At 55.5% G+C, this 12,638-nt stretch overlaps 1 protein-coding gene across 5 annotated transcripts in view; it reads left to right on the plus strand.

Moving 5' to 3' along the window:
- The first annotated feature begins 9,307 nt into the window (after nucleotides 1-9,307).
- The window catches only part of ZC3H8 (zinc finger CCCH-type containing 8), a 33,964-nt gene continuing 30,633 nt past the window's right edge, over nucleotides 9,308-12,638 (plus strand). For all 5 annotated transcript variants that reach the window (XR_009181067.2, XR_009181068.2, XR_009181069.2 and 2 more), the window contains exons 1-2: nucleotides 9,308-9,480; nucleotides 11,109-11,202. Coding sequence is in view for 1 of the 5 variants with exons in the window: in XM_058278066.2 (XP_058134049.1) it covers nucleotides 9,404-9,480; nucleotides 11,109-11,202 (171 nt within the window). In the remaining 4 variants the exon portion in view is untranslated. The remainder of the gene's footprint in view (nucleotides 9,481-11,108; nucleotides 11,203-12,638) is intronic.

A 12,638-nucleotide genomic window follows, 5' to 3' on the forward strand; every position in this document is an offset into this window, starting at 1 on the left:
GCTGGTCCTCCACAGGCTGCCCTCCACAGGCTGCCCTCCACAGGCTGGTCCTCCACAGGCTGGCCCTCCACGGGGCTGGCCCTCCACAGGGCTGCCCTCCACAGGCTGCCCTCCACAGGCTGGTCCTCCACGGGGCTGCCCTCCACAGGCTGCCCTCCACAGGCTGGCCCTCCACAGGCTGCCCTCCACAGGCTGCCCTCCACAGGCTGGCCCTCCACAGGCTGCCCTCCACAGGCTGGCCATCCATGGGGCTGCCCCTCCACAGGCTGGCCCTCCACAGGCTGCCCTCCACAGGCTGGCCCTCCACAGGCTGGCCCTCCACAGGCTGCCCTCCACAGGCTGGCCATCCATGGGGCTGCCCCTCCACAGGCTGCCCTCCACAGGCTGGCCCTCCACAGGCTGCCCCTCCACGGGGCTGCCCTCCACAGGCTGGCCCTCCACAGGCTGCCCTCCACAGGCTGGCCCTCCACAGGCTGGCCCTCCACAGGCTGCCCTCCACAGGCTGCCCTCCACAGGCTGCCTCTCCTCAGGGCTGCCCCTCCACGGGGCTGGCTCTCTACAGGCTGCCCTCCACAGGCTGGTCCTCCACAGGCTGCCTCTCCACAGGCTGCCCTCCACAGGCTGCCCTCCACAGGCTGGTCCTCCACAGGCTGGTCCTCCACAGGGCTGCCCTCCACAGGCTGCCCTCCACAGGCTGGCCCTCCACAGGGCTGGCTCTCTACAGGCTGGCCCTCCACAGGGCTGGCTCTCTACAGGCTGGCCCTCCACAGGGCTGCCCTCCACAGGCTGGCCCTCCACAGGCTGCCCTCCACAGGGCTGCCCTCCACAGGCTGCCCTCCACAGGCTGGCCCTCCACAGGGCTGCCCTCCACAGGCTGCCCCTCCACAGGCTGGCCCTCCACAGGCTGGCCCTCCACAGGGCTGCCCTCCACAGGCTGGTCCTCCACGGGGCTGCCCTCCACAGGCTGCCCCTCCACAGGCTGGCCCTCCACAGGGCTGCCCTCCACAGGCTGGTCCTCCACGGGGCTGCCCTCCACAGGCTGCCCTCCACAGGCTGCCCCTCCACAGGCTGGCCCTCCACAGGCTGCCCTCCACGGGGCTGCCCTCCACAGGGCTGCCCTCCACAGGCTGCCCTCCACAGGCTGCCCTCCACAGGCTGGCCCTCCACAGGCTGCCCTCCACAGGCTGGCCCTCCACAGGCTGGTCCTCCACAGGGCTGGCTCTCTACAGGCTGGCCCTCCACAGGCTGCCCTCCACAGGCTGCCCTCCACAGGCTGGCCCTCCACAGGCTGCCTCTCCACAGACCTCTCCTGCATCCTCAGTGCCTTCGCAGCATGGCACTTGACTCCTCCCAAGCAGAGGCTGCAGGGCCTTTTAGGACCTGGTCACAAGCCGTCACTCCTGGCACATTCTACTCGTGCGGAGTGAGTCAAGACCAGTCCATGTTTAAGGGGAGGGGAACTAGACTCCACCTTTTGAAGAGAAGTGTATTAAAGAATTGCAAGCACAGTTTGAAACTACCACACTACACACTGAGTTCTTAATGTCAGCACTATATTTTTATTTCCGGAAGCTCGACTTGGTTCTTTTTCAATTCCTCTATGTCACTTTTTTAGTTCCCATTTATCAGTTAGCTATTGCCCTGTAATAAACTGCTTTAGCACTTAGCGGCTTGGGGAGCAGATGCAGCTCAAGTGGTTGAGCGCCACTTCCCGTGTGCAAGGTCCTGCGTTCAATCCCCAGTAACTCTTAAAAATAAACAAACAAAAACTTAGTGACTTAAAAGAGGAACAATTTATTTAGTTCACAAATACATGTGTACGGAATCGCCAGAAATGTGTACGGGACCGCCCGGGAGGCTCTGCAGTCGCCTGCTGGCTCCATCCCGCCTGCGGTCAGCTGTGTGTTGGGGTGGCTTTGCTGTTGGGAGGTGGCGGCTGTCCAGCATTCACCGTGTTTCCCACTGCCTCTCCCCCGGCTCCAGCAAGCTAGCCTCCACATGGGAAGCACGTTTATCTTTAATTTCATCTCTTCCTATGAAAATTAGCTCAAGGCCTAGCTCAAATCCACCCCTTTCAAGAAAACTTCTGCTTTGCTTCTCTTCTGAGTCAGCAGTTGGCACTTCCTGATGGACTATTCCACTTTTAAATCACTTGTGTATTTATTTTAATCTCATCAGATTGAAGAGACGCTACAGGTTACATTAACCTGTTTCCCCATCTGAAAAATGTATAAAATAATATTACATGTCTTAGAGGGCTGTGGTGATGAATAAGTGAGCTAATATATGAAAATGATGTGTCACCCAAGAAATAACCTAAGCTGCAAGGCAACATAAAGCAATTATTTGGGGTTTTAAGAACTGCTGTTCATGGAGCACAGATACAGGTAGCAACCCAAATTGTCAGTCTTGGTACAGCCAGGCAAGGGTTTGTAAAGAAAAAGATTAGTGTTTTTTGTTGTTGTTGTTGGTAGATATTTGGAGTACTCTAACTGACCTCCACGTTAGACAATTAACAGAGTTCTTTATCTGGTGTGACAGGACTAGGCCCCATCGCTAGCCCCCAGTACAACCACAACTTGCAGAAGCTGAAAGTTTATTACTGAACCTGCCCCATTGTGAAAGGGCAACCAGTTGTTTACTCAGAAGGAACCACATCCCATGGCATAGAACAGCCCCTGTCCTGCGCCTACATGTCCAGATACAGCTCATTTCCTCACAAGAATAGACAAAGAAGCCACATGACCCCATCATGCCTAGAATTCACTGCCCCTCACCCACCGCCCCCTAGCCATCCCTATAGGCCCTCGGGTCTTACCTAAGCCCCAGCCCACTCCCACTGACTAAGCGTGTCCCCACCTATAGATGTATCTATAAATTCATGACTGCCTCTGCCAGAAGCGGGCTGAAGTTTCTCTTCAGACCCCTGCCATGTTGGGGGCAGGGCTGCAGTTTATTTTTCAGACCCCCTCCGTTAGGAGAGCTTCCCAATAAATCCTTGCCTGCAATTGTTGGTCTCTGTGTCCCAACTACCTCACCTGACATCTAACATGTGGTGCCGAAAGCTGGGATCCGGGAAGAGGGGACCCTGCCACCATCCCTTGCAACCTGGGACGCAGGGCGCAGCAGCAGCTCGGGCTCACTCCCAGACCCTGGCTGCTGAGCTTCGGTCTTGGAAAGAGGAAGCAATGGGCAACGGCAGCTCGCCCAGGCTTACTCCTCAGTCCTGATGGTGCAGCTCTGGGTCCTTTTCACCCTTTTCCTGGAACTCCCCAGAGCGAACCCAGAGACACTTGGGATTGTGTAGAGACCAGCAGATTGCTGAGAGATGTCAGAAACAAAAATTAGCTTAGTTTTCACAAAAGGAAGAAAATATTGATTAATGTAACCTGGCAGCCTACTGCCTCAGTCTCCCACTCCCGGGTTAAGCAGGAACAAAGGAAAGCAGCTTAAGCCAGTCCTATAGGCAATAAAAAAGATACTCAAGAAAGAGCTAAGTCAGTACCAATTCAGCACTAAATTCCATCCATTATTTGGCAAAGGGGAGCAGGTGAAAACTAAAATGGTTGGAATGTGATGGCGGAAGCCATTAATCACAAACTTTTGCGCGAGGAAGTTAGATCTTCTCGGATAGGCTGTACCTTCTGAAGTATCCAATCTATGGAGACACAGGAAGGGCTTGCATGCCAGGCTTAGGGGTATAAATTGTGTCATTCTTCTTGTTCAGGGGGCCAGCCATGTTTTCTGGTTGTGCGCCCCTTCTTGCAAGATTGAGACTAAATTCTTTTCTTCTCCACAAGCGGGTGAGCCTTATTTTCGTCCAGAAGAAGACTTCTTTCTACCAGAGACCTGCCCTTGCTGCTGCTGTAGCTCCAGCCAACCCCGGACACTCCCATCACCAGCTGGGCGACGTAAGGGACTTCTCCTCTGAAGGATCCTGTTCTTTCTCCCGTTGTTTCAGACAACTCCGCAATCCCAGCCAGGTCAGGGATCCTCTCCATTTTGGGGTCCATGGCAGGTGGCTGACCGCGTACCCAGAAGCCCGCAGTCATCAGAGACGTCTGGTCCTGGGTGTGGACTGGCTGCCGCGGGGACGCCCGCCCTGCTCGGTTCACCTCTGAGCGCCCCCGACCTCATCCCAGGTTCCAGCAACAGGAACCCTCCTCGGCTCCTCCAGACACAACACTGCGGGCTGCCTCTTAGCCTTAAGCCTCATATCCTGGAGGAGGTACCAGACCCGAGAAACTCATCTATCGCTCCACTACAGTTTGGCCTCAGTACAGATTGAAACACGAAAGTCAATGGCTGGAACATGGTTCCTTTGACACACAGATCCTTAGAGGTTGGAAAACCGTCCAACGCCATGGCAAGTGGCTGGAGTCCCTTCCATTCAGGCCCTGCTATTTCTGTCAGTCGTGTTCCTCTTACTAAATCCTATTGCTCAGTCAGAAACTTTTGTCTCCCTCCCATCCACCTCCCAAATCTCCTAAAAATCTCAATTTTCCCAGCAACCCGAGTTCCTCCTGCACCTGCTCCCTATGTGCCTCCGATCTGTCTCCGTCCTCATCCTCGCCGCCACCTTCCGCCCTCGGCCCTCTGCTGCGCGGTCTCCTCCCCTCCTTTCTCCCTTCCTCATACTCATTCCTGAGGACGACGTCCTCCCCCCCTCCCCGCCGTCCACCTCCACCTCCACCAACACAAAAGTTAACCCCTCTCCACCGCTTAATTCTGCACAAACACCAACACTCCTCCTACCTCTCAGGAAAACAGAAAGTTAAAATGCACACTCCCTTCTCACGCTCAGATCTCAGTGAGACAGAAGAGCGATTAGGCTCCTTCTCAGAAAACCCTGCTACATACAGTGAAGAATTCCTGCACCTCACTCGCTCCCACCAGCGCACATCTGTGTCACAGAGTTCTTCTCCCACCCCCGAGGGAAAAAGGAAAAAGCCGCCCTGGGCTGCAGCCACTGCCTGGGCCGACTCCCTCCACACACGCGGCCCTCCCGACACCCCCTGGCCCGCGCAGCTCCCGCAGCCTCCCTCCGTGGGAATATCAGGCAGGCTCTAGGCGTTTAGATCACGTGGCACTTTCTAACTTGCCTAATAGAAGGCATGAAAAAGGCAGCCCTCAAAGTAGTAAATTACGACAAGATCAAAGAAATTTCCCCAAAATCAAATGAAAACCTGCTCCCTTTATGACTATATTAACAGAATCACTCCTCAAATATACTAATTTAGACTCGGGTTCTGAATCTGGATGACTATACTTACACACACACTTTATCACTCAGGCATACCCAGATATCAGAAAAAAATTGCAGAAATTAGAGGAGGGCCCTCAAACCCCTCAGAAAGACCTAATTAATCAGACTTCGAGGTCTTTAACAATAGAGTGTGTGTGTAAGTATAGTCATTCAGGGAGCAGGTTTTCATTTGATTTGGGGGAAATTTCTTTGATCTTGTCATAATTTACTACTTTGAGGGCTGCCTTTTTCATGCCTTCTATTATGCAAGTTAGAAAGTGCCACGTGATCTAAACCCTTAGAGCCTGCCTATACGCTTTTAACATAGGAATGCAGCAATTAAGCCTTTCCGGTCAACCAGATAGAGCTGTTGGGGGCAGGGAGAAATACAAGCAAATGCACTTTGTAGTTTGAAAGGAATACTGAATCTTTGTATTTTGAGATAAGTTCTTTAATTTACGAGTTTTGTTAATGTGTAGTTACACTGCTTGTTATCTCGATAGTTTGAGTATATATAATGTCACATGTAGAAAATAAAGTTGTCTGAGGAGTCATTACTCGCAGACCCCCTGATCCCAGCTTGTTAGTTCTTTTTCTTTGTTTCCTCTCCCCTTTTTTCTCTTTCTTTCATTCCCGATACCCTTCGGGTCCAAATCTCCAACCATCAAGCTAAAGCCTCCCTCCTTGCTGCTGCCCGCAGAGTGTTTTCCCCAAAACCCCATCCCCCTTCCTGCAGCTGCCACCCGGACCCTGCTTTAAGCATGGGAAGGAAGGACACTGGGCACGAGCATGGCCCAATCCAAGACCCCCGCCGGAGCTTTGTCCTGTGTGCCAAAGTAAGGGCCACTGGAAGTCAGACTGTCCTGAAAACCCAGTTTCCGGGAAGGCCCCTCCAACACGCCTTATCAGCCTAGAACCTAAATCATCTTCCCTTCCTGACGTGCTCGGAGTAAGAGCAGAAGGCTGACGGGCCCCGGGTGCGGAGAGGCCCGCGTCTCCACCGCTAAGTTCAAACCGAGGTTATCCTCAAGGTGGGAGGTGAGCCGAGCTCCTCGTTAACTGACACAGAGGCACTTTCAGAACATGCAGGATCTTAATACCTTCCTGAGTCTCTCCTGTTGACGGTGCTCCTTCCTCTGCCTTGATTACACACCCCCTTCCTGCGCTATAGAAAATCGCACCTCTCACACCAGTTCCTCGTTAGACCACCACGCCCCTCCCCACCCTGAGGAGGAGGCAGTCTGTCCACACTGCGCGGCCATCTCCTTCTCACTGCCTCCCCCGAGCTGGCTTCCTTCTCCTTTCGTCCCCATCCCCTGCCTTAACTCCTACTTCCCTCCTACTCACACCCCACCTTACAACAGGAAGCACGGCCCCCAGTGTGGACACTGACTCTCCCTCAAGAGCCTCACACCTCTTCCCTGTAAGAGTCACCCCAAGACAGCTCTTCTTTCATCAGCCGCCCCCGGTATCCTCTCTCCTTCCGCGCCAAGCGAGGACTTAAACCCACCATTGACAAGCTTTGTGCCGCAGGGCTGTTACGCCCCGACTCTCCACTCAACACACCTACCCTAGCTGTTAAAGACCTAAAGGCAGTGATCGTCCCGTACAGTATCTAAGAGCCGTCAACCTGGCAACCCAGCCTATGGCCGCCTTAGTCCCCAGCCCCTACTGCCCTATCACACATCCCTCCTCAAACACACACGACACAGTAATAGACCTCAAGGATGCCTTTTTCACAATCCCCCTAGATGAGAACTCCCAAAACATCTTTGCTTTTACATGGACAAACCCAGATAACCCCCCTAATAATTACTTTCCTCCTTCTCAAGTGTGGCCCTTTCTCCTACAGCTTCTCATCCACTCATCTACGGAGTTGTTCAAACAACCACCCAAGAATATGCACGTGCTGCCTTCCTGTTATGAGAACAGTCAATTACCACCTCAGAACGCAAAACCCCACCAGCCGAACCGCAGGAGAAGGAGGCCCTCTATGCCCCGACAGCGGGAAGCACCAGAGGGAGTCGGAGCCCCGTGGCCTCCACCTTTCACGTGCCGCCTGGCTGTCCACTCCCAGACCTACCGAAGTTTTTATTACTATAATCAAAACCCAGGAATGACAGGCCCCAGCCCTAGCCCCCGTAACAGCCACAGCTTGCAGAAGATGCAAGTTTATTATTAAACCTAACGCATTGTGAAAGGGTGATCAGCCGTCTGCTCAGAAGGCGGCATGGCCCGTGACATAGGACACCCCAGCCTGGGCCTCCGTGTCCAGAAACGGCTCATTTCCCTCACAAGGATAGACCAAGAAGCCACCCACCCCACCAACCCCTCCCGCACCCCTAGGATTCACTGCCCCAACCCCACCCCCCAGCCATGCCTGTAGGCTCTCGGTCTCACCCAAGCCCAAGCCCTCTTCCACTGACTAATCATGTCCCGTCTAGAGAATACTGCATGAATTCACGACTGCCTCTGCCGGGAGGGCTGAAGTTTCTCTTCAGACCCTCCTCATGCTGGGGGGGGGGGGGGGTGAAGTTCATTCTGCAGACCCCCTCTGTTGGGAGAGCTTCCCAATAAATCCTTGCCTGCAATCGCCAGTCTCTGCGTCCCAATTGTCTCACCCGACATCTAACATTGTGGTTTGTTTTATGGTCCAGATGTCCTTGCAGTTTTGAGAACAGTTTTGCTGGAGGCTTTACATACCTTGGCATTTGTGATATCTGGTTGAGACCTGCCTAAAAAAAAAAAAGAATAACCTTCAGAATGACCTGCCGACTCATTTAAAATCTCTTAGTCATAGCAGTTCAATTTTATTTCTTCTGACAGATGCCTCGCATATGGAGGGTACGCAAATAAATGGTGAGGCAGGCTCGCCGGGGCAAGGAGGAAGGCGGCCGGGAACCTTCACGGCCGGGCCCCCTGCCAGGAACCTGCCTCGAGGCCCCGGAAAGCCCCGGAGGCCCTGCAGCCTGTCGCGGACAAGGCCGTACCATCCCAGCTGACAGGCCCGCCGAGAACCTGGTCACGGCGTCCCATCGGAGCCCCCCGGTTCAAGAGAGCCCCAGATAATTTCAGAAGAAAGGCTTCCCCGCTGGCTCCGCAAAAGCCGACGGGTGTAAAATCCAGTAGGAAGGAGAAAGCACCCAGTCAGGGCAGCAAAGAGCTGAGAGGGCTCCTTAGCGTGGGGTAGGGTCAGCCTTAGAGAGGCCCCGCCCGCTGGGGGCCCTGGAGCACCTGCACTCACAGCTCCAGGGTGCTCTTGCTGTCTCCTCACTTGGTAAACCTCTACTTGCCTGCTTAACCTGGTACGTCTTTCAATTCCTTCTCCTGACAGAGCCAAGAACCTGGAAACCCACTGCTGACAACAGTAGATTATTGCTCTAATTTCTTAGAAACTTGGTGATTTTGATCTAACCATTTTCAATAAAGTGAAGGAGAGAAATTCTAAGGACTAAGAAAAAATTTTTATTAAATATTTGAGAAAGCCCAGGAAGAAGTGCTTGGAAAATCAATTTATAAAGATGAAATTAGGTTAGTGCTTATATATGGGTAGGGAAGAACTGCTAAGGGGTGTGGAGTTTTCCCTTTTGGAGTAATGAAATTGTTCTAAAATTTTTTGTGGTGATGAATACATAGCATTCTGATTATACTAAAAGCCATTGATTATGCACTTTGGATGGATGGTGTGGTATATGAATTTGTCTCAATAAAACTGCTAAACAAATAAGTAATTGTGTAAGAATAACCAGAAATAGCAGCCACATACAGCAGGGGAAAAAGATTGAGAGGTGAAGAATTTTCTTGTTTGCTTCTTGTTTCTTTCATTCAAATATTGAAACTGCTCTAACAATGATTGAAGTGATAAATGCACAACTATGTCATTATAGCAAATATCATTGCTTATACACTTTGGATAATTTGTATATTTTATTAATAGCAACAAAACGGATTTGTTCTTTTTTTAAAAAGTATAGCAGTGAGTCTCCTGCGCAGAACCACGTATTCGGGAAGGCAGCGCGCGTGCGCAGCCCCGAGGGGGCGTGGCGCGCGCCGGGCGCGGCGGAGGGGGCGTGGCGCGCGTGCGCGGGGCGCCCCGCGTCCGGCGCCTCACGCGCGTTAGCTCGGCTGCGGCTCGCGGCAGGAGGCCTCCGCGTGGTGATGGACTTTGAGAATCTTTTCTCCAAACCCCCCAACCCGGCCCTCGGCAGAACTCCGGCCTCGGACTCTGACGAAAGGTGACGCCGTCTTTTTCATCCTTTGAGCGCGGGGACCCGAGCCGCGTTCCCCCCGCGCCTCGCACGACGCGCCGCGGCAGCGCGCGGCGCCGGCGCGTGGGGCGCACCGCGTCCGCGGGGGGCCGCCGACGCCCGGGGCCGCCCCGGGCCGCGCCCCGCGACGCCCCAGCCCCCTCGCCGCCCCCCGCTCCCTCCCCTCGCCCCTCGCCCCTCGCCCTGCGCGCCTCCTCGGGCGCGGCGCCCCCCGGCCGGCGCCCCCGGTGCGCGTGGACTGAGCCTGCGCGCTCCCGTTCCCCCCTGCGGAGTCGTGCGTGGGGGCCCGTCCGGCCCGGGCCCGCTCGGCCCCAGGCCTCTCGGCCGCGGAGAGCGGGCAGCCCCATCGCCCTGCAGGCTAGCGCTCGTGCGCCCCGCGCCGCGCGTGTCCACTGCGCGGACCCCCGCCCCGCCGGCTGCGCCGTGCCGCCCTGGACGGCGGAGGACGCCGGGGTGTGAGCCCCTGCGCCGCGGGTCTCTGCTGTGGCCCCAGACGCGCGGGGGCAGGTCACGGCGTCACTGGAGCCTTCGTGACCTGCCTCGCGGTCGGTCCTGGAGAGTGACCGTGCGCGGGAGAAGCCGCGCCCCCCTCGCGGCTGGGGGTGTGCCGGGGCTCCGAGTGCGCCCGCGCCCCCCGCGCCCCCCCGGCGGCCCCCGCGCCCCCCGGCGGCCCCCCCCCGCGCGCCCCCCCGCGCCCCCCCCGCCGCCCCGCGCCCCCGCGCGCCCCCCGCGCCCCCCGCGCCCCGCGCGCCCCCCGGCGGCCCCGCAGCGCCCCCCCGCGCCCCCCCCGGCGGCCCCCCGGCGGCCCCCCGCGCCCCCCCCCCGGCGGCCCCCCGCGCCCCCCGCGGCGGCCCCCCCGCGCCCCCCCCCCGGCGGCCCCCCGCGCCCCCCCCCGCGCCCGCCCCCCGCGCCCCGCGCGCCCCCCCGCGCCCCCCCGCGCCCCCCGCGCCCCCCCGCGCCCCCGCGCGCCCCCGGCGGCCCCGCGCGCCACCCGCCGCCCCCCCCCCGGCGGCCCCCCGCGCGCCCCCCCGGCGGCCCCCCCGCCGCCCCCCCGCGCCCCCCCCGGCGGCCCCCCACCGCGCCCCCACGCGCGCGCCCCCGCGCGCCCCCGCGCCCCCCCGGCGGCCCCCCGCGCCCCCCCGCGCCCCCCCCGGCGGCCCCCCCCGCGCCCCCCCCGCGCTCCCCGCGCCCCCCGCGCCCCCCCCGCGCCGTGGCTCGGTTTCTGTCCACCAGGCAGAAAGCGCTCAGAGGGCAGGACGAGGTGTGCGTTCTCGTTGTTTTAAACCACGATTTCAAGCACAGCCGGGTTTATGGGCGATACTCAGTGTTTGTGGAAATAATGCATGATTTTTATAGCTGGTAATATAGGAACACTAAAGTTATGTAATCTAAAATTTCAGCTTTACAGGCTCCTTGTAAACATGTATTGACATTTACTACCGTCATTTTACAGTATTTCTCGGCAATGTTTGGAGAAGAATTTGAGTTTGTGTGAGGGAAAACTCAGCGAAACCAAAATAGTGAATTTTAGTGCTGTGGTATGAACGCTTTTCAGTTTGAAAAACACTTTTGTGTTTTTTGATGTTTTGCTGCAGAATCAGTGATGAACTAGAAGAAACAGAAGTTGAAGAAACACAAGAGAACAACATATGGGAAGTAAATGTGGAGTGTGAGCAAATTCCCAAAAAAGTAAGACTAATTTGCCATATTAAAAAGGTAGAGAGGAATGGATATGAGAAATATATTAGAGATTGTGCTTGTGTCATTTTACTTAGCATTTGGGACCAGTTATGTACATCAAGGAAACTTGGTTAGACTTTCAAAAAAATGTATCATTCATGAACATTGTTGTCATTTAACATGAACTGTTTTTCATGAATTGCCTTTATTTTGGATTTCCCTGTTTCTCAAATGAGTTTTAAACTGTTTCAAAAAAACTTCTTTGTCTTCAAATTAACATTTTAAAATGTTTCGATTTGCTAACTTAATGAACCCTAGTGATTTATAGCTTAAAATCAATATTTCCTCTCTTCCCTATTTCTTTTTCTGAACTACTTTTGATTGTGAATTTTAACACATCTATCTACAGAATAATGGGTTGGAATTCATAAGACTCATAAGACACAAATAGGCTTTAATATGATACTGTTTTGCTTAGTTTCATAGAGTGATACAGGTCAGGAAATCCAGCAGGTACACCATGTTCATCTCCTTGGGAGACCTTGTAAATACCAGGTATGCAACTTCCTTTGCCGTTAAGGGCATGTGTAGACATGGGTGAGTGCCTAGGGTTGTGTGATCAGTCACTGTGATATTGGGAAACTGCAACTTCAAATTCCAACATTTTTTTAATTCCCCCCTTGCAGCTTGCTTGCTGTCTGCTCTGTGTCCATTCGCTGTGCATTCTTGTGTGTCTGTATTTATTTTTATTTATTCCCCCTCCCCCCTTGCAGCTTGCTTGCTGTCGGCTGTCCATTCGCTGTGCGCTCTTCTGTGTGTGTGTGCTTTTTTCTTGTTGCGTCCCCTTGCTGAGTCGGCTCTCCACAGCGCTTGCAGGCTGGCAGCTCTCCACAGTGTGTGGGCGAGCCCGCCTTCACAAGGAGGCCCCGGGACATGAACCCAGGGCCTCCCGTATGGTAGGCGGGAGCCCAACTGATTGAGCCACAGCTGTTTCCCCCAACATACTTTTTTTAAAAAGATTCCCCCCCCCCCCCCCCCCCCCGTTGTCTGTTCTCTGTGTCTATTTGCTGCCTCTTGTTTCTTTGTCCGCTTCTGTTGTCAGCGGCACGGGAAGTGTGGGCGGCGCCATTCCTGGGCAGGCTGCACTCTCTTTCGCGCTGGGTGGCTCTCCTTACGGGGCGCACTCCTTGCGCATGGGGCTCCCCTACGTGGGGGACACCCTGCGTGGCGCGGCACTCCTTGCGCGCATCAGCACTGCGCGTGGGCTAGCTCCACACGGGTCAAGGAGGCCCGGGGTTTGAACCGCGGACCTCCCATGTGGTAGACGGACGCCCTAACCACTGGGCGAAGTCTGTTTCCCCCAACATATTTTTTATACTATTTTTGTCAGTTCTGCATGTCAACGTAAAACTTCCCCAAGCCATGTAAAGCCCCAGACAGCAGAC

Source organism: Dasypus novemcinctus, chromosome 17 (assembly GCF_030445035.2).
Source record: "Dasypus novemcinctus isolate mDasNov1 chromosome 17, mDasNov1.1.hap2, whole genome shotgun sequence".
In the NCBI taxonomy this organism is placed as follows: domain Eukaryota; kingdom Metazoa; phylum Chordata; class Mammalia; order Cingulata; family Dasypodidae; genus Dasypus; species Dasypus novemcinctus.